This window comes from Sarcophilus harrisii, chromosome 6 (assembly GCF_902635505.1).
Source record: "Sarcophilus harrisii chromosome 6, mSarHar1.11, whole genome shotgun sequence".
Lineage (NCBI taxonomy): Eukaryota > Metazoa > Chordata > Mammalia > Dasyuromorphia > Dasyuridae > Sarcophilus > Sarcophilus harrisii.
The window spans coordinates 15,642,905-15,668,809 of record NC_045431.1 but is presented as its reverse complement, the minus strand read 5'-3'; the positions used below and the strand labels follow the sequence as shown (position 1 = coordinate 15,668,809).

Sequence of the window (25,905 nt, the reverse complement as noted above, 5' to 3'; positions counted from 1 at the left end):
CCTTCCTGGTCTTCTTAGCTTTCCTCCTGTGTCCGGAAGCCTGGCTTGGAATTCCATAGTTGTCGCTCATTGACCTGGAGGGTCAATCTTCATCTTCCTCTTCCTGATCTTCATCTATTTCTGGACATTTCTTGCATCTCCTGCAGCATCTGGTCAGCCTGCAGCATGCATGACCAGCAGAAGACGATGCAATAACAGCAGCAGCTGAACATCTGGGACCAGTTGGACCGGCAGCAGCCGCATATCAGGAGGGACACCAGCCCATCCCAGGGCTTAAGGGAGCGCATCCACAAGGGCAAGAAGTCCCAGGTTTTCAGCGTGTCAGGGAGAACTTGAGGGCAGCGGGCTTGGAGGACACAAATCACCAGGATCACCAGCAACAGAAATAGGATGGGGCCCCCTACACCCACCAGCACAGTCCAACCTGCCAGGGAAAGCCCAAGCACTGTCACTGGGGCTAGGAAAAAGCAGATGATCAGGTAGAAGACGGCGAACCAACGGTAGGTGGCCGTGATATTCCCCAGGCCCCTGGCAAAACGGATCGGCAGGCGCGTGACCGGGACTGGGTACCACAGAAGAACTCCAGACAAGTTGAAGAAGAAATGACACAGGGCAATCTGAAATCAAACGGAGTAAACATGATGAAATCTCATGGAGATACACTGGGAGCCAATCGGGGAGTGGGACGGGAAGTCAGGAGGCAGATGTGGGGAGAAGGGATGGGAAAGATCAGAGGCGCCACAGAAATCATCCATGAATATTGTCACTGTGGGCTCATCCATTTAAGAGCCAGGAGGGAGAGCAGCAGTCAGCTGGGCCAGTCTTATTCAGTTTTGCAAGAAAATGGCTGCATGTTATGGGGGCTGTGACCCAGAGAGCATCACACCCGAAGCCAGGGAGACTTGAGGTGTAAGTCCCTTTCAATCTCACTTTGCTCATCTGAAGTCACCAATGGAGCTTTCATTTCCTGGGTTACTCTGAATGTCCAATGAGATCATGGTGTCAAGAGCTTTGGAACCTTTCATGCACCCTACAGGTAAGAGTCCTATTGTGGTCTTGTGGAAAGAACAAGTCTGAAGATCTAGCTACAATCTAAGTCAACAGGCATTGATTAAGTACCTCTTGGATGCAAAGCACCATGTAAAGAAAAAGCTCCTGCCCCAAATCAGCTTACATTCTGCTCTTGGAAGTCTTACATATATGACCTTGACCTTCAGCAAAACCCTTGTGCTATCTACAAAAGTAGAATCAGATGACCTCAAAGACCCTTCCAACCTTTAAAACCTCTGAAAATGGGCCTTTTGCAAAGGGCCATGCAGCAGGGACCAAAATGCAAGGAAGAGCTTGAGGCCCAGCTTACAAATCAAACCAAGATGACAATTTAAACCACTTTTGCTAAGTTCCAAAAGAGTGATTTCAAAAACAATTTAGATAATTAAAACAAATTAGCTACCACTGAGTTAAAAAGCAATGAATTTAATAAAAAAATATTGCATTCCAGAACCAATGAGACTTTTCTTCTAATTATTTTCAAAATCAGTTTTGGAATTCATTCTTTTACAAAACGAAGTCTTATGATGCTTTGACTCCACTCTTCCCCCTACCCTCCCCCCACTTCTTTGTTACCTTTCTCCTACCCAGACATCCCCTGGCCTGTCTGCACAGCAGCAGGTGCCGCTGGTCTCCCTTGCCAAGAGAGGAGAAGGGGAGACAGCTACTCAGTGAGGCACTATTCACCCCGGAGAAAGCTAAAGGCTTCTCCATCCTGCCATGTCTGGGCTGCAAAGTTCCACCTTGACCCCTCTCTCCCGTTGGTTTTCATGGGATCACTCCCCGAGTCCTTCTGCAGGATCTCTTGTGTTCATTCCCTCCTATCCATTCCTAATGACATCACCAGATTTCGATTTTTTTGTGACCTATAAAATAATGCTGCCTTTCCTCTGGTAAATACAATTTAGTTGATGGTGGGCAAGTCACTTTAACTCAATTTCCTTATTTACAAAATCAGAAGAGGTTAGACTGGATCATTTCTGAAAGCTCTTCCATCTTCAAATCTCTGCATCCTCCATCAAATGCATCCTACACTTTTCCCGAATCAAACGTCCAGTGCAGTCCTAACTTTAAATCTGATACCTGTTGCCTTCCTGATACAGGAAGGTTCAGGTTTTAGGGGGCTCTAGAACCTTATCCTCACCTGCCTTTTAAGCATCACCTCCAGCTGCTTCTAACCATCTAGCATCTAACATCCTCATCATTCATATTATCACTACTCCAGGTTCACTGGAATCTTCAGAGATGCTCATTCACTTGCCATGTTCCCAGGACCTTGTTCCCCAACTTCCTCCTCTCAGAATGCTTCCCTCCAGATTTCTGCCCAAATGCATCCTCAGAAACCCTCAAAGCTTCTCTGCCCCCATGAAATCAAAGGTCACCTCTTCCTCCCCTGCACACAAAGCTTGGATCTATGCCAGTCACCTAGCTAGTAACAGAGCTGAGATTCAAGCCCACATCTTCAAACAAAGTCAGATATTATTTCCACTTTTTCAGACTCATAGGTGGGCAAAGGGGGGAAGTTATCTATACCATTCTATCCATACCATCTCCCCGGGGCACAGGGGACCAGGAGGAGATGGGGGATGAAACTTCACCATCCTCATTGTTTATTAAGACACAAGCTGAAGATCTCTGATCATCACTTAGGAAATTCAGCTTCTGAGAACAAGAACTAGGGACGGTTCACTAGCCCCCAGATTACTGCTCCAGAGGCAGCTGAGACCTCGGGAGTAACCAGCGTCCCTTTGGGATACAGAGCATCTTTCAAGAAAGACACTGGGGTGCTTATTGGAAAGATGGAGTGGTAAGCTGAGGAAAGAGCAGAAGGTCCCAACTGGACATACTGACCTGGAGGGAATCTTCCAAAGTGCTTCCAGGGCTGGCCAGCGCAGCCAGGATGGCCGTGGTGGTGGTGCCGATGTTGGAGCCCAGAGTCAGGGGGTACACTCTCTCCAGGCTGATCACTCCGATGCCTAAGAGGGGGGTAAAGGACACAGGTTCAGTCCTAGTTGGGAATGACTCGGCATAGCAACACCAACTGTACAAATGGAGACATGGGACATGTGAAAGGGGAAATGGGGGAGGAAGGGAGGACTCACCAACCAGAGGAGTGATAACAGATGTGAACACAGAGCTGCTCTGCACGAGAAACGTAATCCCAGCTCCAACAAGAATGGCGAGGTAGCCCGTCAGCCAGGCAAAAGGAAAAGGAAAATCTGGGGAAAAGAAGAAAAGACCCCATTAGTCCACTTGTCCTGGCCAGCATTTCATATCTGATGCAACTGATCCTTCTAAAAGGCAGTCCTGAAATAGTTGCCTGAAGCTTTGCATTTTCCTTTCCTTTTGCTAAAATCTTCTAAACCTTCTAGCAGACACAGTTCAAAGGGTAACTAAAAAGCTGTCAGCAGGAGGTCCCTGGGGAAGAGGAGGATACCTTGGGAGTTCCCAGCCAGCATCTGAAGAACTATGTTCATGCTCTTCTTGGAAGAAATCAGATGTTTGTAAAAAGTGCTGAGCCCAGTGCCTAGTACGCTAGAAAAATGCTTTTCTCTTTCCTCCATAGTTCCCACAGGTGGCACCCAGATTCACCCCAAATGCCCAGGTCTGTGTGTCAATTGTGTTTCTTAATGAGGGGAGTAGAAGGGAGATTGGAAGAAGTCTTCAATCTTCATCAGTGTCTTAATTCATGACAAGCTAGCTTGGGAAAGGGTTCAATCAGGACTAATTGTTTTCTGCAGGCTAGGGGCTCTTAATATTTTGTTTCTGTTAAGAGAGAGAGGAAGGGTTTCTACATATGACAAATCTCTATTTGATCCTTACCAAAAAAACATCTGGGAGAGAGATTCTATCCTCATCCTAACAGTTGAGGAAACTGAGGTAAACAGAAATAAAGCGACTTCCCTGTGGGATTTGAATTCATATTCCTAACATTCTAACCACTGGGCTATCTTGTATAGTCAGCCCATACCTTCTTGGCTAATAATAACTGTTCTATAATTTTATTAATTACTTTGATAGGATTTTAATGAGAATAACTGATTATTTTTGGTGGCCAGAGATGGCCACCACAGCGATGTCCTGCTAACTTGTTTCCTTTTCCTTGGATATTTTTCTTCTGTGTTTGTGTATGAGAAGAATCAGCAAAAGGCCCAAGAAACATAGAAGTTCTACCTGTATTGATGGTCTTCTTAATCACTGCAGCAATTTGTCCCTTGAGCATAGAGTTCAGGACCCTGACAATCAGGATCAAACAGGTGCACAGGACCAGCAAGGACAGGGCCAGAAGAATGAGCCCAATGCTCAGATCGGAGAGACTGACATTCACAAATGCATGTTTGCCTGTGGGAACCAGAGCAGCCGCCTGTCATCATCTTCCTCTTCCTCTTCATTATTTAACCCAGATACAGAGAATTTTATACAGATCTTACAGAAAGTGGTTGTAATTCAGAGTCCCCCCCAAAAGACCTCGGGAAATATTTAAATTAAATACAAATAACATTCAGCCCTGGGACCTTGCTTTAGAGCAAGGGCCCCAAACAGATTTTATAAAAAGCCATTTTTGACTCCTAAAAAGACTTAAAATGTGAGGGTATGAAGGTTAACTGCCAGAATATTTCCTACTCACACTTTGCAATGTTCTGTTTGTATGTTGTGTTCATGAACGTCCAGGTCATGTTCCCATTGGTCCAGCAGAAGCTGGGAGAGGTACAATTTTCTGGTGAGGGAACGGTAACGTTGCTTAAAGTCTAGAAGAAAAATTAAAGAAAAAAACCCCTTGTTACTGAAAATGGTATTTTGGGAAATTGGATTTTACTGCACTGAAGAAATGCCCCACTGGCCAATGAATCCCCACTTTCCCCTTTTTCTCTACTCCACCTTCCCCATAATCCTCAGAAAAGACCTTCAGCTTTTGTGCTTGGTCCATGGACCATGTACTAAACCTCCAAAATTAGGCTACTTCTAGAGGCCAGTTGAGCTGTCCTCAGACTGAGCACTGTTACTCTGGAATGGGGACCTGAGCATCAATTGTTTTAGCTCTGTCTTAGAGTAGCATTCTGCCCCATAAAGTCTGAGGTAGAGCTAAGGCAGAGTGACTAGAGCTTTGCTAAAGGGCACTAAATTTATACAAAACCAATAGCACTTGTACTCCCTCAATATCATAGGGGAAATCAAGGATTCGCACTCCTCCACCTATTTCCTTTGAATAATTTTCTGATACTTACCACATATTTTAATGTTTTACACCAAGTCTTTATCAAGCTCCTGTTTTGGGCTGCCTCATTTCCTGTAGCAATTTCATTTATGACTTTTTTATCCAGCTGGAAAAGCAACAGACATGAGGAAAAGAGTTAGCCTGTTCCTCAGCTATAATTTGTGATTGAAAAGTTACTTACTCTCCTAGGGGCTCCAGTGTACAGAAGAGAAAACCAGGATGTGTGTAAAAGGGAGACACAGATTGGTCTCAGTTCCCGAAGACCTCACTTCCACTTGTATAGGTGACTTTGCCTCATCTTAGCTTGACCAGGATCAGGACAGATAGACCTTTTTGCCCTATTCTAGGGGGACCCAATACCACAGCTCCTTGAAGCCTTGAAGGCGCTCCCATTTGGTCATCATATCCCCCCGGTGCCTGGTCCACAGCAGGGGATTAATAAATGCTTTTTGGTCATGAAGCATTCCTTGGGAAAGAGCTCCACTTTGGCCAGAAGAATTGTAAAACATAGGAAGAAGCAAAATGGTTTTGCTGGAGACAGGCACATCATACTGACTGAAAGGGTGAAGATAATACATCGGCCAACAAAACAGTCATTGGGCCGCAGATGGCAGAAAGGGGGTGCTGAAGAACACAACTGCCAATGTGGACGGCCAAGCAAGCGCCTTAGCTCCTCTCCCTCAAATAAAATGGGGGAGTCCCAGCAAAGAAAGGAATGTCTGACTAGCACTTCAGATTGGGGGAAGAACCTTAGAGCTCTGCTTCCAAGAGAATCCAGTCCGCCACTGGTACCATTTCAGCCTCAATTTAAAATCAGAGGGAGTCTTGATGCCCACCTGGACAATGAGTTTCGTGAAGGGATTGGTGATGACTTTCAGGAGGTCAGGGGCATTTTCCCCACTCTTGATATTAAAGGTTTTCACGATGGCATTGGTGAGGTGGTAGAGGTAGCCCGTGATCACCTCCATGGGCAGCAACACCAGCACTGACAACCAGTTAAAGAAGTCATGGACAGTCGCTCCAGCAAAAGCCCTAAATCAGGAAGAAAACCCAAAGTAATTAATGTGATGATATTGTCTTCTCACTCTCATTAAGAGCCTACTATGTGCACAATGAGAAAGCATGGTGTGAACATAATGAGAAAGACTTGCTTGAAAGTTAGGAAGAGCTATTTCAGGTCTCCTAGTGATCTCCTAGTGATAGGACCATGAGCAAGTCACTTAATACTTCCCCATCCCACTTGTAGAGTTGCCCAAACAGTTTCAACACTGGTGGGTTCCCACAGTGATAATTTCCCCACCATATGGGAGAGGGGGAGTGGAAAAAATACCAGTTCATTGTCTGGCCATAGACAGCATTTTTCATGGCGAGTCCCCTGGAACTGTCCAAAGGGGACATAGTCTTGAATCATTGTACTGATCACAGTAGCAAAGTCTTTCACAGTTAATTATCTTTATGGCATTGCTGGAACTGTACACAATGATCTCCCAGGTCTTATTTCACTTTAGATGAATCCACAAAGACCTTGCCATAGGTATTTTTTTTCACACTGAAATTAACCCCCCCCATCCTTTCTTATGGCATAATAGTATTCCATCAAACAGTGTCTGATGCCAGATTTTAACTATTCTTCCTAATCCTAGCATTGTAGTATTGCAGCAACATGAAATCATTATCAGTTTAAGATTATTTAAAACTCTGCTGAGTTATTTGAACTGCTCTGAGTACGTAGTTAATCTACCCTCTAAAAGAACCATTGGAAGAGCTAAATCAGTATCTAGAGCAGAACAAAGATCCTCAACTTCATTAAATATAGTTACTGTAGTGATGGAAAAAAATATGACTAGCAAACAAGTAAGAAAGCTCCTACCTTCGGAACTCATTTCTGTCTCCGGCCTGCATGAGGGCCACGATAGTATTGGTCACTGAAGTCCCAATATTGGCTCCCATGATAATGGGAATGGCTGCCTTTACTGTCAACACTGTCAAAGGAAAAAGGGAAATGAAAAATTAGGGAAATTGACAGGAAAAAAACTTCAACAAGCTAAGGAATCAGCTTAATAAAAAGTTAGGAAAGCTATGAAGTCCAACCATGACCAAGAAGAGGAATCCTTTCTACAAGGTTTCCAACCAGTCAGTCATCCAACCTTTGTCTGAAGATCTGTGTGGTGAAGAATCAAGTCACTACAACTGCAACCAGGTGCCCACGACACTAAGTGGGGCAGGGCAACTGGAGCTTTCCCCACAGCAAAAAGCTAGACCACTGGCAGCAATGTTGGGATATGTGGGCATCCTCTGATGGTAGCTGTAGCAACAGCTCCATATCGAGATTGGAAGGATGGAAAATCAGGGAGATGATGACTCCAGGGCACATAGGGAACAATTTCACAATTCTAAAATTTGAAATGGAGTTGTTTCTACAGATCCAGATTGGCACAGGCACTGGGACATTGGGGGAGAGGGGAACCTGCTGACTCACATGAAGAGGATACCAGGCTGACAACGATGGAAGTAGATGTGCTGGAACTCTGGACCAGGACTGTCACCAGCACGCCAATCATCAAGCCAGCCACGGGGTTGTTCAATACTGAACCATCATGGAAAATCTTCCCAGCCATTTTTCCTGCAAAGATAATGGAAAATTTAAAATTATAAATGGTCATTGTGGGACTGCTGGGCAACACACCAAGTTAAAGGCCACTGTGTTGGAAGGAGGAGTGAAGAAGAGTCATTGACTGGTGAGGAAGGCAATGTGGCAGAGGGCAGTGAGGGCTGAATTTGCCTGACATACAAATGATCTATACATGCTTATTCCCTTTCCCGATATGGCTCATTTAAACCATATGCATTATAAGATCTGAAGTCCTTTTTTGGGGGTGATATGTTATATCCTCCCAGTAAACTTCCTGAGATTAGAAATGGGTCTTGCATTTCCCTTATATGCTCCCCTTCCTACCCCAGAACATAGAAGTAATACTGCCTACCCATGGAATAGAGAACAAAGTCAATTGTTTAGATTGTTGGATTGAAAAAACCACAAATTGCACATCGACCCATTAATGTCAACAATTTAGAGAACATACTAAGCCAGGTTGAAGATTATACACACACACACACACACACACACACACACACACACACACCAGGGTTTTTTCATTCAAACAAACAAGCATCTTTTGCTTTTAGATTGAATGGGGAGAATCTGTGGAGAGAATATAGGGAAGAGTGGGATAAGGAATCTCCAAGGCAGGCCGATTCGGACAAAAAAGGCCTCCTTTTTTCTCTTTGGTTTCCTGGTGCAAATTTAACTTCTTACTTTACCCACTTGAAACCACTTCTGTTTCCAACACAACATCTAACATCCACATATGCATCTAACACAGATGCTAGTCTCTGAAACCAAAGCTTATGCTTCAAACATCAATAGAGGGATACAGAGAGTCCCCCTCAAGACAAAACTTTAATCTGATGACCTCAGGTTCCCAACTATCATCAAATTCTTTCGCAAAGATTTTTGATCCCTAATCCCTAAAGTGTCTTTGTTCCAAAGACTAGAGTGTAAGTAGGGAAGAGAGAAGAAAGAAGGGAAGAATGGAGGAGCATGCATGTCTCTGGAGTGAATGAAAAGATAAAGACAGCTTGACTAGGAATAGTTTAATAAAGGGGAGATTACATGGGTTGAGTTGGCCAGTTGGTTGGCTATATGCTGAACCAAAATCAACTCGAAAGCCACAAAACCCATCCAGAAACTTTTGATCCATTCTGATATTGTTTCTCATACCTCCAACCAGCTGGAAAGCGCTGCCGAGAACATCCAAGGAACATACAAAGAAGTAGAGAAATCCCAGGAGGAGGATCCCTTTTCCGAATCCTCTGAAGACAGCAATGATTTTCCCTGTGGTGTCTCTCTCTGCAAAAACAAAGAGCAATTGAATAAGTCTTTATTAAACATCTTCTATGTGCCAGCCCCTGTGCTAAGGGCTAGACAAATATTGCTTTAGTTATTATATGCATGTATGTCTAGCTTGCTCTTGTGCAGGTGCACACACACACACAGAGGATCTGGCATTTTCTGGAATCGTGTCCCATCTCTCTTACCAGGAGAAGGCAAGCTGGGGTTTTGCTTTCGTAAAGAATCTTTTGGCCCCCAAATGTTCCCAATGACGCTAGCCAGCCCTGGGAGGTTCAGCCCTTAGCTGCTGTTAGTCCTGCCCCAGCTCTTCTGTATAGCCCAACAATACCTGCCTCATCTTCCCGAGTTCAAATCAGATTTCAGAGGCTTACTAGTTGTATGACCCTGGGCAAGTCAATTGTTCCTTACCTCATTTCCTTATCTATAAACAGGGTCACTACGGAAGAAAATGGCAAAGCATTCTAGTCTTTCTGAGGGGAAAACTCCAGAGAGAACTGAATAACAACAAAAGGGGAGCTGGCGTTACCTGACCACTTGATCCCCGAGTCCCTAAAGTCAGGAACATTCTGCAGCTCTTCCTCCACCACTGGCTCTTCTATCACTAGGTCTTCAGTCTCTGGCCATTCCATCAATGTAATTTCACAATAAGATGACAGACGTTCTTTCTTACTTATAGGAGAATGGGCATTATCTGCCGAAGAAAGTAAAACCATCAGGAATAAGATTGATTTTCCCCAGGGGAGGAGTGGAAGATGGCAATGTCATGAGAGAACAGTACTTACTGCTGAGGCTTCCTCTATCTTCCTGTATCTTTTCCAGATATAGTGAATCTTCAGTGCTCTTCTTAGGAGCAGAGGGGGAGTTTTCCAACTGAGATAGAGGTGGAGTTGCCATGGTCTGAATAATGAAATTTAAAAGAAAATATGCATCAACTGGATCTTACATCACCATGGAACGCGGGACAATTAGTCACACACCAATAGCATCAACAAAACAAAAATATAATAAAGTTCTAGAACTCATTATAACAAACAATTAGTGAGAATGGCATCTAGGAGGCTCAGTGGATGGAGCACCAGCCCTGAAGTCAAGACCACAGGTGTTCAAATCTGACCTCTGACACTTAACACTTCCTATTTGTGTAACCCAAGGCTCAGTCCCAATTGCCTGGATGAGGAAAAACAAATGGAGCGTCACAGAGCTATCACTTTTCTGTAACTATGGGGAAGGATGTGGGCCAGGAGTCAGGCTTGTGGAGAGGCAGTCCCAATGTCAAGGCCTAAGAATCAAAAGCTGAAATTTAGTGATTAGTGAAAACTGATTAGTGAAAATTGATTAGCAAAAACCCCAATTGCCTCAGGGGGAAGAAAGAAATCAAGTGATTAAAAAGGGAGGTAGGTAAGTGACACAGTGGATTGAATGCTAGGCCTGGAGTCAGGAAGCCAATTTCCTGAATTCAAATGTAGCCCAGACACTTGCTTTGTGACCCTAGGCAAGTCACTTAATCCTGTTTGCCTCAGTTTCCTCATCAGTAAATTGAGCTAGAAAAAGAAATAGTACCTCACCCTGCAGTATTTTTCCACAAGACCCACAAATGGAGTGAAAAAAGGGTCAGATATGACAGAAAACGACTGGGCTAAAACTTTTAAACCTTCCTTTGTGCTCCCCAGAAATGCGAGAAGGATACCTCCTACATCCTCGGCCTACAGGATCTTTCCAAGAGATAGAGCTTAATAGAGAAGAAAAAAAGGAGAAGAAACTTTGGGATGACTGTTAAAGAAAGAAAAGCTTTGTCCTACACCCCCAGGTCTCCCGTAGCAATCGCTCCTTTCCTTTCTCGCTGCCAAAGGCCAGCAGGTATGGCCGAGGCTGGCCGGGGTCAGCGGAAGGAGGGCGCCAAATCCGACCCAGGCCGCCCAGCCCAAGCTTACCTGCGGGCGGCGAGATCTCTGTCCACGGTGCTTAAAGCGGTCCTGATGTGCGCTGGGAAGGGAGCGGGCTTCGCGGGCTGGACGGCGCAGGGAAGGGCGGGCAGCGGGGGCCGGCAGCTGAGGCAAGTGCCCCACGGGCTCTCACGGTCTCGTTCTCGGACACCAGGGTCCCTTCTCTTTCCAATTCTTAGCCCGACCAGAGGAGCCGTGAACCCGATTCAGGGCACTGAGAGCTGTGGAGCCCTCGGTGCGCTTCGGGGCCTTCCAAATCTCCATGGAGGCCCAGGAACGTTTCTTGGGAAGAAGGGAATACAACACCAAAGGAGCTGCTTCTTCTGCTCTGGCTTAATCCACTTGGAGGGCCACTTTTTACAGCTCGATTTGAAAAAGAATGGGTGGGAGGACTGGCTAATTAGGGCCCTCTGGACAAAAGCCAAGACTGTTTACTCCTCAGGCTGGTGTTCTCACATCCTAGAACCTCAGACCAACAATCAGCGCATTTCCAAGTGAACGTTTTCCTCAGGTTCTGATTCATTTTGAAGAAATAAATACAAACTAGAGAGAAGCAGATGGGGGGGGGGCAGTGGATTAAAAGGTTTAGTTGTAATGAGGAGCCATTGGTCTTTTTGTGGGTTTCAATCAATCATTTGAAAACTTTTGGCTGATTACTTGCTTCTCCCTTCACTTTAGTATCTTTTTCACTCAGGGGGCATCACTGAATTCCTAGTGGCCTAGACCACTCTCTAACTATCCAAGTTGAGGAGGTGTCAACTAGCATTGATTGGCAAGTCCTTCATCCTCAATTCCCTATATTGATGAGTTCGCAGATCTAGTCCCCAAATAGCCTTCCAAACAACCAAAACAAAAACACATTAGTAAAAGAAATGCTGGACCTAGATAGCCAACTACATCAGATTGCTTGTCATCTTGGGGGGGCTGGGGGGAGAAAAATGTGTAGCACAAAATCTTATAAAAGTGAATATGGAAACTTATCTTTACATGTCATTGGAAAAAATAAAATACTATGGGGGAGAAAAGAGTTGGAGAGGGAATCAAGAGTTGCAACAGAAGTATCTTCCTAGCTTCTATGGAACTTCTTTTATATGTACTAATTCCCTACCCACCGGCTTCCCAGCTCAGAGCTGCTGCTGGGACTGCTGGGACTGCTGGCACTATCTACTACTAACAGGCCAATTCCTTTTTTTACTTTAGGCCACAAGTCTTAAAGAACCAAACTGTCTTGGTTAGGAGAAGCTTCCCTTCTCCTCAAAACGTTGCAGAACCAATCTATCATCTTCCAGTCCTGGAGGGAATCCCCAGTGAAAAACCAGAGACCTCATTGGGCCTGATCTGCATCCACTGTCTTTCCAGATTGTTACTCCAGACCAGGAAATGTAGACTCCAACATTCAAATGGACAGTGGTGACATTGGCTCAATTAGTGAAGAGAACCTATCCAGCAAATTGTAGATCATACTTTGAGATTGAGGAGAGAATTTGATTGAGTCTTATTATTGTTCTATTGGAAGACTTGACTTCTAGTAATTATCTAGTACTTGTCTTAACATTTCAACAACAATTTCAGAGAGAAATTGAGGGGGAGGAAGCATGAATATGTGAGGTGAAGTGTCAACCAACGAATCAATCAACAACCTTTCCTTTAAACACCATCCTTTTTAGATGGGAAACCATTTTCCCCCATTTATCAATCAATTATCATTCTTTCAGCACTGTGAGTTAACTAAGTTAAACTAAGGACTATAGATGTGCTGTTTTTTTATTCTTGTACATAATTGCTAAACTCTTTCAAAGCTCAGCTCAAAAATGATCTTTTACTTGAAGCTGTTCTTGAATTCTCTCTCTCTCTCTCTCTCTCTCTCTTCCTCTCTCTCCCTCTCTCTGTCCCCTCCCTCCATCTCTATCTTCCCCAGACATGAATCTCTAACAAGGTATAAATACTATTATTAGGAAACTCTAGGTGGTACACTGCATATAATGTAGACTTGGAATGAGGAAGACTTATCTTCTTGAGTTCAAATCTAATCTCAGACACATAATAGCTTAGGATCCTGATTTCCTCAGTTCCTTATCTATAAAATGATCTGGAGGAGGAAATGGCAAACCACTCTAGGATCTTTACCAAGAAAACCCCAGATGGAGTTATAAAGTGTTGGGCATGACTGTTGGAATCTCTACAAAGTGTTAAGACATTGGAGTTGATAGAGACAATAGTTATCTGATTTGGCATGGTTCAGTGTAATTGATTTGATCTTAGAAAGAGATATTTTGGGCCAGAACTTGAAACAAGGTACTAAGTGGAACTGATAGAACAATGCTTGTGCTCACACCTTTAGAAAGCTCATAAGTATCTAAGTACTCAATGGAGTTCACACGTTTGGGAGAGTTCAGGGTTAGGGTTTTGCACTCTGGGAGATAACCCAGAATCCCTCTCCCTCCAGAAGGCGGAGTTAACCTTTGGGAGATCACATATATAGAGGGAGCTCTTGGAGCTTGGAGACTGACTGGAGGTACTTACTTGAGTTAGTTACTTGAAGAGTTACTAGAGACTCTGGAAGAAAGCCTACAAGCCCTATCTTCGAGGCAAGAGAGATTCATTGCATCTTCTACCTTGGTGCTGGTTGGAGGCTGAAGAAAGCAGAGGCAGAAGCCAAAGACAAAGCTGCAAGATCTCTTGGAGCCAGGCAGAGAGATAGGCCTCAACTAACCAGGCTAATTTGGAAGGGAAATAAACGTTTGCATTTTACCAGCTGGCTGCGATTTTGGAGTAATTATTTATTTCAACTGAGACTAAGGCTGCCTCCAGAAAACCACCACACATGACTGTACAGACAACAATATTATTGACAGAGTAAAAATGGGCAAAAAAACAGGAAATATGAACTTGGGGCTCCCTATGGAATGGTAGAATGAACACTGGATCTAAGTTAGAGCACTTGGTGCTAACTTTCTCTGTGACTTTGGAGAAGTTATGGCTAACAGGTATGCAGCATTTACTATGTTCTAGACACTGTGATAAGCACTTTACAAACATTATCTCATTTGATTCTTACCCTGGAAGGTGGATGCTATTATGATCCTCATTTTACACACAAGGAAACTGAGACTAAGTGATTTGCCCAGATTTACATAACTAAAAAATTGTCTTAGGTGGGATTTGGATTCCAAGCATGATGCCTTATCCATTACATCACCTAGCTGTCAAATTAGAAGTCACTTAATCCCTGAGTCTCAGTTTCCTAATAGGTAAATACCAAGATTTTGGAATAGAGTATTTCTAATATCACTATTGGCTCTCCATCAGTTATGTGACATTGGGACCATATCTGCCACCTATGAAAAGCCCCTTTCATGCATGCAGAGAGTTCCATGCAGGCCTTCATTGTCTTTATTTGCTTGAGTTGTTCAGGCCCATCTCTCTCCACCTCAGCTTTTATTGAAGGTTCAGTAAAATGTCAAATGACAGAGATGAAAAAGGGCCACTTATAAATAACTCGAAAATGACTTTCCTTGAAAGGAGTGTCTTCTGAGAGAAGTAGGGATCATGATTTCTTTAGTATGGGAGCTCCCATTGAGGAATCAGTCTGAGTCAGCAACTTCTCTGAAACTTTGGATCTTAGAAATTTAGCTGATTCATCAAGAAATGCAGTCAGGATAGTCAAAAGCGACACTTGAACTCAGGACTTTCTGGACAACTCATCAGCTTTTATGTCACTTTGCCTTTCATTTTTATAATAAATTTTGGAAAATAGGGTAAAGTTGTCAGTTCTGCCAGGTCTGCACATGATTATGAGATGTCTGTCTTATCTAAGCATTTCTCTCCTTTTGCACCAAGCAGTAAGTATGTTTCCTAAATGTGGAAATGAATTTCCCTCAAAGCATTCTCTGATTTGACTTCATAATGACCCATTGAGGTAGCTACCATGGTTATAATTATTCCTATTTATAGTTAGGAAAAATGAGACCCAGAGAGATTATTATTATTAGCCTCAATTTATGTAGCCCTATAACATTTCTGAAGCACTTTACAGACATGTAGGATCTCATTTGATTCTCACAACAATCTCAAGTAATGGATGCTCTTCTTATGTCCACTATACAAATGAAGAAACTGAGGCTGAAATAGGTTAAGTGACCAGCCTAGGGTCATATAGCTAAATAAGTATCTAAGAAAGGATTGAACTCAGGAATTCCTGAATTCAAGCCTAGCTTTCTTATTCGTTAACCCAGCTGTTGCGTACCTATTGGAAAGACTAGCATCAAGGGGAGAATGTAGCCTTTTAATGTACTCCTCTAGAAAACAATAGAATCAGTAAATGTAAGCTATAGGGAGAAAGCCTTTGGTTTAGTATAAAAATGAATTTTCTTTTTCTTGTTGAGGCAATTAGGGTGAAGTGACTTGCTCAGGTTCAAACAGCTAGGGAGTTAAGTGTCTGAGGCTAGATTTGAACTCAGGTCTTCTTAACTTCAGGGCTGGTGCTCTCTCCAATGTGTACCCTAGCAGCCCCTTAAAATGAATTTTATAACAATTATAGGTATGCACAAAAAAAATGGCCTGCTTCATAAAATAATGATTTTCCCATTATCACAAGTATTCAATGAAAGGCTTAAAGAGCACCTTTTAAAGATGTTTAAAAAGAGATACTTTTCTAGAGGGGGAAGGATGTTCTTTATTTTATTTTTGTCATACACACATTTAATATAGTTTTAAAAGTTACTTGATATTTTTATTTTTTCCAGTTAACATTTAAAACAATTTTTCAATTTGTTTTTAAAACTTTGAATTCTAGATTATCTCCTTTATCCTCATTCCTGGCCCCCATTAAGAAAGTATGAGAAATTATGTGAAATATTTCTATAAAAGTCATGTTGTGAAAGAAAATATACATCTCTCCTCCATCTTGGAAAAAACCCTCAAACAAAAATAAAGTTTGAGTGAGAGAGAGAGAGAGAGAGAATATGCTTCAATCGCTATTCAGACACAATCACTTCTTTTTCTGGGTACAGATATACTTTTTCAACATAAATCCTTCAGAGTAGTTGTGAATCATTTGTAGGCTGGGAATGGCAAAGTCATTCACATCCAATCATCCTAGAAGTTTTCTATTACTTCAATGAATTTCACTTTCAGAGTCATACCATAATTTATTCAGCCATTCCCCAAGTATAGTGGGATATATAGTATATTGTATATAGATGGGCATCCACTAAGTTTCCAATTTTTTTGGTCTGAGAAAAGAGCTGATGCAAAAGACAGGAACTTCTGAGAAACACATTTAAGGCTCAGTACGATTTAATCCTACAACAAGGTGTCAACTTGAAGAACTATACTAAGTACATGTAAACTAGATATCCATTGTCTTATCAATTACATTGAGTTCCTTTGAGTGAACTCCAAAGTTCTGGCTCTCTACATCTCCCCCTTTTTGTTTTTGAACATAGGTAATCATGCAGTCCCTGACATCTCAGGGAGGTGAGAACACCAAAAATGAGAGCTATTTTCCAATCCAGAAGCTTGAAATATATATTTAGAATATGTATGATACAATTTCATCAATAAAGATGATTAATAAAACAGAACACATTTTTATTCTATCCTACAACAGATGTTTCTCATATTGTTGAAAAAAATTTTCTAGAAAAACGTATTTATTCAAAATATTTCAATTACAAGAACACCTAAAAAAATTAAATAAATGTCATCCATATCTAGACAAACAACCATGGACATGGAATGTGGATTGAAGCATAGTATTTCCACATTTTTGTTTATCGCTTTACCTTTTTTTTTTAATGTTTTTCTGTGTCTGATTTTTTACTGTGCAATGTTACAAATACAGAAATATATTTGGAAGTATTATACATGTAAACAAAAAAGAAAAAAGGAGTTGTCTAAGGACATTTCCTATGTGGCAGATTCTACTAAGCAAAAAGAATGAATGGTAGTGATTGCTGAAATTTTTTTAATAAAATTACTGTAAACATGAAAAATTTACAATATATAATACAGATACAGATGTTCTTGGTTACATTGACTACAGATTTATCAAGATATACAGATTATTTACTATCCAGCTTATGAAAAACTATACAATTTGTTGACTATACATCTGTATAGGAAAAATTATATAGATGTCCCTCAAGACCTCGGAGGGGGATTTTATTTGCCTTTTCCTGATCTTTATCCATTTCTGTACGTTTCCTGCATCTCTTGCAGCATCTGATCATGCTGCAGGCTGACCAGCAGCAGCAGCTGAACTTCTGGGACCAGTTGGACCGGCAGCAGCTGCATGTCAAGAGGGACACCAGCCCATCCCAGGGCTTAAGGGAGCGCATCCACAAGGGCAAGAAGTCCCAGGTTTTCAGCGTGTCAGGGAGAACTTGAGGGCAGCGGGCTTGGAGGACACAAATCACCAGGATCACCAGCAACAGAAATAGGATGGGGCCCCTACACCCACCAGCACAGTCCAACCTGCCAGGGAAAGCCCAAGCACTGTCCCTGGGGCTAGGAAAAAGCAGATGATCAGGTAGAAGACGGCGAACCAACGGTAGGTGGCCGTGGTATTCCCCAGGCCCCTGGCAAAACGGATCGGCAGGCGCGTGACCGGGACTGGGTACCACAGAAGAACTCCAGACAAGTTGAAGAAGAAATGGCACAGGGCAATCTGAAATCAAACGGAGTAAGCACGATGAAATCTCATAGACACTTTGGGAGCCAACCGGGGAGAGGGAAGGGAAATCAGGGGGCAAGTGGTGGGGAGAAGGGATGGGAAAGATCAGAGGCGCCACAGAAATCATCCACGAATATTGTCACTGTGGGCTCATCCATTTAAGAGCCAAGATGGAGAGCAGCAGTCAGCTGGGCCAGTCTATTCAGTTTTGCAAGAATATGACTGGCTGTTATGGGGGCTGTGACGCAGAGAGCATCAGACAGACGCCAGAAGGACTTGGGGTGGAAGCCTCTCTCAGCCTCACTATGCTCCTCTGAAGTCAGCAATAGAACCTTCATTCCCTGGGTTACTGTGAACATCCAATGAGATCATGGTGTCGAGAGCTTTGGAACCTTTCATGCATCCTACAGGCAAGAGTTCTATTGTGGTCTTGTGGAAAGAACAAACCATCCAAATGGGAGTCTGAAGATCTAGCTACAATCTAAGTCAACAGGCATTGATTTAAGTGCCTCCTATGCAAAGGGAAAGCTGCTGCCCACAATCAGCTTACATTCTGCTCTTCTGAACTTGTACCTTGACTTGCAGCAAAACCCTTGTCCTAGCTACAAAAGAAAACCAGATGATCTCAAAGATCCCTCTAACCCTTAAAGGACCAAGGACCAAAATGCAAGGAAAACTTTTTTGAGTCCCAAATTACAAATGAAACAAAGCTGACAATTTAAGCCACTTTTGCGAGTTCCCCAAGAGTGATTTAAAAAACAATTTAGATAATTAACACATTGCTCCAAATCAAATTTAACTGCCAGCGAGTTAAAAAGCAATGAATTTAATAAAAAAAAAATATTGCATTTCAGAACCAATGAGACTTTTATTGTAATTGTTTTCAAAATCAGTTTTGAAATTCATTCTTTTACAAAATGAATGCCATTATCTTATGATGCTTTTGAGTCTACTCCCGCTGCCCTCCCTCCACTCTGTTGTCACCTTTCTCCTACCCAGAAATTACCTCGCCTGCCTGCACTACTAGCAGGTGCACTGACCTCCCTTTCCAAGACGGAAGTTACTTAATGAGGCAGTATTCACCCTGGAGAATGCTAAAGGCTCCTCCATCCTGCCATGTCGGGGCTGCAAAGCTCCACCTTGACCCCTCTCTCCTGTTGGTTTTCATGGGATCACTCCCCGAGTCCTTTTGCAGGATCTCTGGTGTTCATCCCCTCCTATCTATTCCTAATGACATCACCAGATTTTCATTTTTTATGACCTGCAAAATAAAGCCCGTCTTGGCTGGACCTTGGCTCAAATGCATCCTGCATGCAAACTTTCCCTAAATCACACCTCCAGTGAAGTCCTACCTCTAAATCTGATACCTGTTGCATTCCTAATGCAGGAAGGATAAAACCAAAATTCTTGATTCAGCTTTCAGGACTCTCTAGAATCTAATCCTCACCTGCCTTTTAAGCATCACCTCCAGCTGCTTCTAACAATCCCATCCTCATCATTCATATTATCACATCCCTGCCATCATCACCACTCCAGGTTCACTGGAATCTTCAAAGATGCTCGTTCACTTGCCATATTCCCGGACTTTTATTCTCCAACTTCCTCCTCTCAGAATGATTTCCCTCCAGCTTTCTGCCCAAACGGATCCTCAGAATCCCTCAAAGCTTCTCTGCCCCAATGAAAGCGAAAGTAACAGAATCTAGTAACAGAATCTTGAATCTTAGCTACTTGCTAGGTGACTGGCATAGATCCAAGATTCAAATCCACATCTTCAAACCAAGTCAGGCATTATTTCCACCTTTTCTGACTCATAGATGGGCAAAGGGGGGGGGAAGTTATCTATGCCGTTCTATGTGGGGGACAGGGGACTAGGAGGTGCTTATCAGAAGGCTGGAGTAGTAAGCTGAGGAAAGAGCAGAAGGTCCCAACTAGTCATACTGACCTGGAGGGAATTCTGTAAAGTGCTTCCAGGACTGGCCAGCGCAGCCAGGATGGCCGTGGTGGTGGTGCCGATGTTGGAGCCCAGAGTCAGGGGGTACGCTCTCTCCAGGCCGATCACTCCGATGCCTAAGAGGGGGTAAAAGACACAGGTTCAGTCCTGGCTGGGAATGACTCAGCATAGCAACACCAACTGTACAAATGGAGACATGGGACATGTGAAAGGGGAAATGCAGGAGGAAGGGAGGACTCACCAACCAGAGGAGTGATGGCAGACGTGAACACAGAGCTGCTCTGCACGAGAAATGTAATCCCAGCTCCAACAAGAATGGCGAGGTAGCCCGTCAGCCAGGCAAAAGGAAAAGGAAAATCTGGGGGAAAGAAGAAAAGGCCCTGTTTGTCCACTTGTCCTGGCCAGCATTTCATATCTGATGCAATAGATCCCTCTAAAGGGCAAATCCTGAAAAAGTCCTTTTACTAAAAACTCCTTCTAAACCTTCTAGCAGACCCAATTCAAAGGGTAACTAAAAAGCCGTCAGCAGGAGGTCCCCGGGGAAGAGGAGGATGGATGCCTTGGGAGTTCCCAGCCAGCATCCGAAGAACTATGTTCATGCTCTTCTTAAAGAAATCGGATGTTCGTAAAAGTGCTGAGCTCAGTGCCTAGCACGCTAGAAAAATGGCTTTTCTCTTTCCTCCATAGTCCCCACAGCTGGTTGCCAGATCCATCCAAAAAGCACAGGTCTGTGCCTCAATTGTGTTTCTTAATGAGGGGAGTGGAAGGGAGATGCAAGAAGTCTTCAACCTTCATCAGTGTCTTAATTCGAGACAACCTAGCTCGGGAAGGGGTTCAATCAGGACTAATTGTTTTCTGCAGCTAGGAGCTGTTATTTTTCTTTGGGTTAAGAGAAAAAAGGAAGGATCTCCACATATGCCAAAGCTTCTACTATGGACCAGGTATTATAAGGCCACAGATTTGACAAATTTCTTATTTGATCCTTACCAAAAAAATCTTCTGGGAGGTAGGTTCTATCCTCATCCTACCAATTGAGGAAAGTAAGGTAAACAGAAGTAAAGTGACTTCCCTGTAGGATTTGAATTCATATTCCTGACTCTAGGCTCACTGTGCTATCATCTATAGTCAGCCCATTCCTTCTTCACCAATAACTGTCCTATAATAACTGATTATTTTGGTGGCCAGAGATGGCCACCACAGCCATGCTCTGCCCATTTGTGTCCTTTTCCTTGGACATTTTTCTTCTGTGTTTTGTGTATTAGGCAGGAGGGAGATGAAACAGCTTGGGACTATCTTCCCTGGCCAACTACTGAGGACAGTGACATTTCTAGAGCCCATTAGTATTTACAATGACTTTATGGATGATTTTTTTATTTAGAAATTTGTTTTATCAGATCATGGAATCTCCCAACTTAGACACAGAAAAGTGGAGGATCAGCGAAAAGCCCCCAGGAGTGGAGGGAAGTTCTACCTGTATTGATGGTCTTCTTAATCACTGTAGCAATTTGTCCCTTGAGCATAGAGTTCAGGACTTTGACAATCAGGATCAAACAGGTGCACAGGACCAGCAAGGACAGGGCCAGAAGAATGAGTCCAATGCTCGGATCGGAGAGATTGACATTCACAAATGCATGTTTGCCTGTGGGAACCAGAGCAACCACCTGTCATCTTTCTCTTCCTCTTCATCACTTAACCCAGATACAGAGCATTTTACACAGATCTTACAGAAAGTGGTTATAATCCAAAGGTTTATACAGTCCCAAAAAAGAACTCAAGAGATATTTAAATTAAATACAAATATTGAGCCCTGGGACCTTACTTTAGAGCAAGGGTCCCAAAAAGATTTATAAAAAGCCATTTTTGATTCCTAAAAAGGCTTAAAATGTGAGGGTATGAGGGATAACTGCCAGAGGATTTTCTACTCACACTTTGCAATGTTCTGTTTATATGTTATGTTCATGAGGGTCCAGGTGGTGTTCCCATTTGTCCAGCAGAAGCTGGGAGAGGTACAATTTTCTGGTGAAGGAACGGTAACGTTGCTTAACGTCTAGATGACACAATAAAGGGGAAAAAAAGCTTGTTACTGTTGGATTTTACTACACTGAAGACATGCCCCACTGGCCAATGAATCCCCACTCTCTATTCTCTCCCCCATCTTCTCCTTAATCCTTTGAAAAGACCTTCAGCCTTTGCTCTTGGTCCACGGACCATGTATTAAACCTCCAGAATCTGGGTTACTTCTGGAGGCCAGCTGAGCTGCCCTCAGACTGAACACTGTTACCCTGGTATGGGGACCTGAGCATCAATTGCTTTAACTCTGTCTTAGAGTAGCATTCTGCCCCATAAAGTCTGAGGTAGAACTAAGGCAGAGTGACTAGAGGTTTGCTAAAGGACACTAAATTTATAGAAAACCAAACCAATAGCACTTGTACTCCCTCAATATCATAGGGGAAACCTAGGATTCTCACTCTACCTATTTCCATTGAATAATTTTCTGATACTTACCACATATTTTAATGTTTTACACCAAGTCTTTATCAAGCTCCTGTTTTGGGCTGCCTCATTTCCTGTAGCAATTTCATTTATGACTTTTTTATCCAGCTGGAAAAGCAACAGACATGAGGAAAAGAGTTAGCCTGTTTCTCAGCTATGATTTGTGACTGAAAAGTTAAATTATTCTCCTAGAGGCTCCAGTGTACAGAAAAGAAAACCAGGATGTGTGTAAAAGGGAGACACAGATTGGTCTCAGTTCCCGAGGACCTCACTTCCACTTGTACAGGACTTTGCCTCCTCTTAGCTTGACCAACATCAGGCCAGATAGACCTATTTGCTCTTTTCTAGGGGGCCCAATACCACCAGCTACTTGAAGCCTTGAAGGCGCTCCCATTTGGTCATCATATCTCCCAGTGCCTGGTCCCTGGTAGGGGATTAATAAAATGCTTTTTATTTTCCCAAGGCATTCCTTGGGAAAGAGAGAATAGTAAAGCATAGGGAGAAGTAAAATGGTTTTCCTGGAGACAGGCACATCACACTGATCAAAAGGGTAAATGATAACATGTCATCCAACAAAACAGTCATTGGGCCTCAAATGGAAGAAAGGGGGTGCTGAAGAACACCCCTGCCAATGTGGAGGGCCAAGCAAGCTCCTTAGCTCCTTACACTCCCTCAAATAAAATGGGGGAGTCGCAGCAAGGAAAGGAATGTCTGACTAGCACTTCAGATTGGGGGAAGAACCTTAGAGCTCTGCTTCCAAGGGAATCCAGTCCACCATTGGTACCATTTCAGCCTCAATTTAAAATCAAGAGGGAGTCTTGATGCCCACCTGGACAATGAGTTTCGTGAAGGGATTGGTGATGACTTTCAGGAGGTCAGGGGCATTTTCCCCACTCTTGATATTAAAGGTTTTCACGATGGCATCGGTGAGATGGTAGAGGTAGCCTGTGATCACCTCCATGGGCAGCAACACCAGCACTGACAACCAGTTAAAGAAGTCATGGACAGTCGCTCCAGCAAAAGCCCTAAATCAGGGAGAAAAATCCAAAGCAATTAATGTGATGATATTGTCTTCTCACTCTCATCAAGAGCCTACTATGTGCACAATGAGAAAGCATAGTGTGAACATAATGAGAAAGACTTGCTTGAAAGTTAGGAAGATCTGTTTCAGGTCTCCTAGTGATAGATAGGTTCATGAGTAAGTCACTTGAGTAAGTAACTTAATACTTTCCCATCCCACTTGTTGAGTTGCCCAAACAGCTTCAACACTAGTGGATTCCCACAGTGGTAACTCCCCCAAACGGGGGACGGGGAGTGGAAACTTTGGTCTGATTCACCACTTCATTTTCTGGCCATGGACAGCATTTTTCATCATAGTCCTCTGGAACTGTCCAAAGGGGACATTGTCTTGAATCATTGTATTGATCACAGTAGCAACGTTTTTCAAGGTTAATTATCCTTACAGTACTGCTGTTACTGTAATGTTAATGATCTCCCAGTTCTTAATTCACTTTGGATTAATTCAGGAAGGCCTTGCCATAGGTTTTTTTTTTCACTGAAATTACCGCCCCCCCCATCCTTTCTTATAGCATAATAGTATTCCATCAAACAGTGTCTGAGGCCAGATTTTTAACTATTCTTCCTAATCCTAGCATTGTAGTATTGCAGCAACATGAAATCATTTTATCAATTTAAGATAAACTCTGTCTAACTCTGTCTAAATAACTGAGTTATTTGAACTGCTTTGAATATAGTTATTCTACTCTCTAAAAGAATAGCTAGATCAGTATCTAGAGCAAAGATCCTCAACTGTATTAAACACTGTAGTGATGAAAAAAATATGACTAGCAAACAAGTAAGAAAGCTCCTACCTTCGGAACTCATTTCTGTCTCCGGCCTGCATGAGGGCCACGATAGTATTGGTCACTGAAGTCCCAATATTGGCTCCCATGATAATGGGAATGGCTGCCTTTACTGTCAACACTGGCAAAGGAAAAAGGGAAATGAAAAAATTAAGAGAAATTCACAGGGAAAAAGCTTCAACAAACTAAGGAATCAGCTCAATAAAAAGTAAGGAAATTATGAAGTCCAGCCATGACTAAGAAGAGGAATCCTTTCTATGAGGTTTCCAACCAGTCAGTCATCCAACCTTTGCCTGAAGATCTGTGTGGTGAAGAACAACTCACTACAGCTGCAACCAGGTGCCCACGACACTAAGTGGGGCAGGGCAACTGAAACTTTCCCCATAGCAAGAAAGCTAGACCACTAGACACTTGGGCTGTGTGGGCATTGCTCTAATGGTGGCTGTAGCAACAAGATTGAGAGGATGGAAAATCAGGGAGATGATGACTCCAGGGCACATAGTGAACAATTTCGCACTTCTAAAACTTGGAATAAAGTTCTTTCAAAAGATCCAGGTTGGCACAGGCACTGGGGCATTGGGGGAGAGGGGAACCTGCTGACTCACATGAAGAGGATACCAGGCTGACAACGATGGACGTAGATGTGCTGGAACTCTGGACCAGGACTGTCACCAGCACGCCAATCATCAAGCCAGCCACGGGGTTGTTCAACATTGAACCATCATGGAAAATCTTCCCAGCCATTTTTCCTGTAAAGATAATGGACAACTTAAAATTATATATGGTTATTTGGGGACTGCAGGGCAACAGACCAAAGTTAGAGGCCACTGTGTGGGAAGGAGGAATGAAGAAGAGTCACTGGCTGCTGAGGAAGGCAATGTGGCAGAGGGCAGTGAGGGCTGAATTTGCTTAGAGCAGTGTTTGACACAAATGATCTATAAATGCGTATTCCCTTTCCCGGTGTGGCTTATTAGAGAAGAGAGGTTTTTTGCATTTAGACAATTCAAGCACAGGTTGCTTTTATATTGAATGCGAAGAATAGGGAAAGGTGGGATAAGGAAGGTCCAAGGCAGGCCGATTTGATTAAATGGCCTCTATTTTTCTGTTTGCTTTCCTGGTGCAAATTTGATTCGCCCTTTACCCACTTGAAACCACTTCTGTTGCCAACATCTAATATCCACATATGCATCTTAACACAGATGCTAGTCTCTGAAACCAAAGCTTATGTTTCAGACATCAATAGAGATACAGAGGATCTCACTCAACACAAAACTGATGACTTTAAGGTTCCCATCTATCATCAAATTCACAAAAAATTTTCTAATCTTTGTTCCAAAGATTAGAGTGTAAGTAGGGAAGAGAGAAGGGGAGAAAGAATGGAAGAGCATGCATGTTTCTGGAGTGGATGAAAAGATAGATATCTCGGCTAGGAATAGTTTAATAAAGGGGAGATTAGTTGAGTTAAATTTTTCATATCTGAACCAAAATCAACTCAAAGCCAAAACCCATCCAAAACTTTTGATCCTTTAATTTTTCCCCTCAACCAGCTGGAAAGGCGCAGAAATCCAAGGAACATACAAAGAAGTAGGAAAACCCAGGAGGAAATTTTTTTCCAATCCTCTAAGACAGAATTATTTTCTCTGGTGTCTCTCTTAAAAACAAAGAAAATGAATAAGTCTTTATTAAAATCTTCTATGCCACCCCTTGCTAACATACAAATATTTATTTTGTTATATATAGTTCTCTTGTGCAGTTTAAACACACACACACACAAAAAGAAATAGAAAAAGAAAAGAGAGGG

The 25,905-nt window shown here is 42.9% G+C and overlaps 1 protein-coding gene and 1 pseudogene across 1 annotated transcript; both read right to left on the bottom strand.

The window, feature by feature from the left end:
- Window positions 1-14: 14 nt before the first annotated feature.
- On the bottom strand, window positions 15-10,073 carry LOC100931435 (annotated as a pseudogene).
- A 6,236-nt stretch (window positions 10,074-16,309) lies between these two features.
- Window positions 16,310-24,849, bottom strand: LOC100928837 (sodium-dependent phosphate transport protein 2B). Its single transcript, XM_031942258.1, is given in 10 exon segments — window positions 16,310-17,564; window positions 17,567-17,792; window positions 19,741-19,865; window positions 19,991-20,107; window positions 21,221-21,388; window positions 21,676-21,796; window positions 22,255-22,350; window positions 23,072-23,267; window positions 24,114-24,225; window positions 24,710-24,849. Coding segments are annotated over 10 exon segments (1,635 nt in total). The 5' UTR covers window position 24,849; the 3' UTR covers window positions 16,310-17,229.
- Window positions 24,850-25,905: the final 1,056 nt, after the last annotated feature.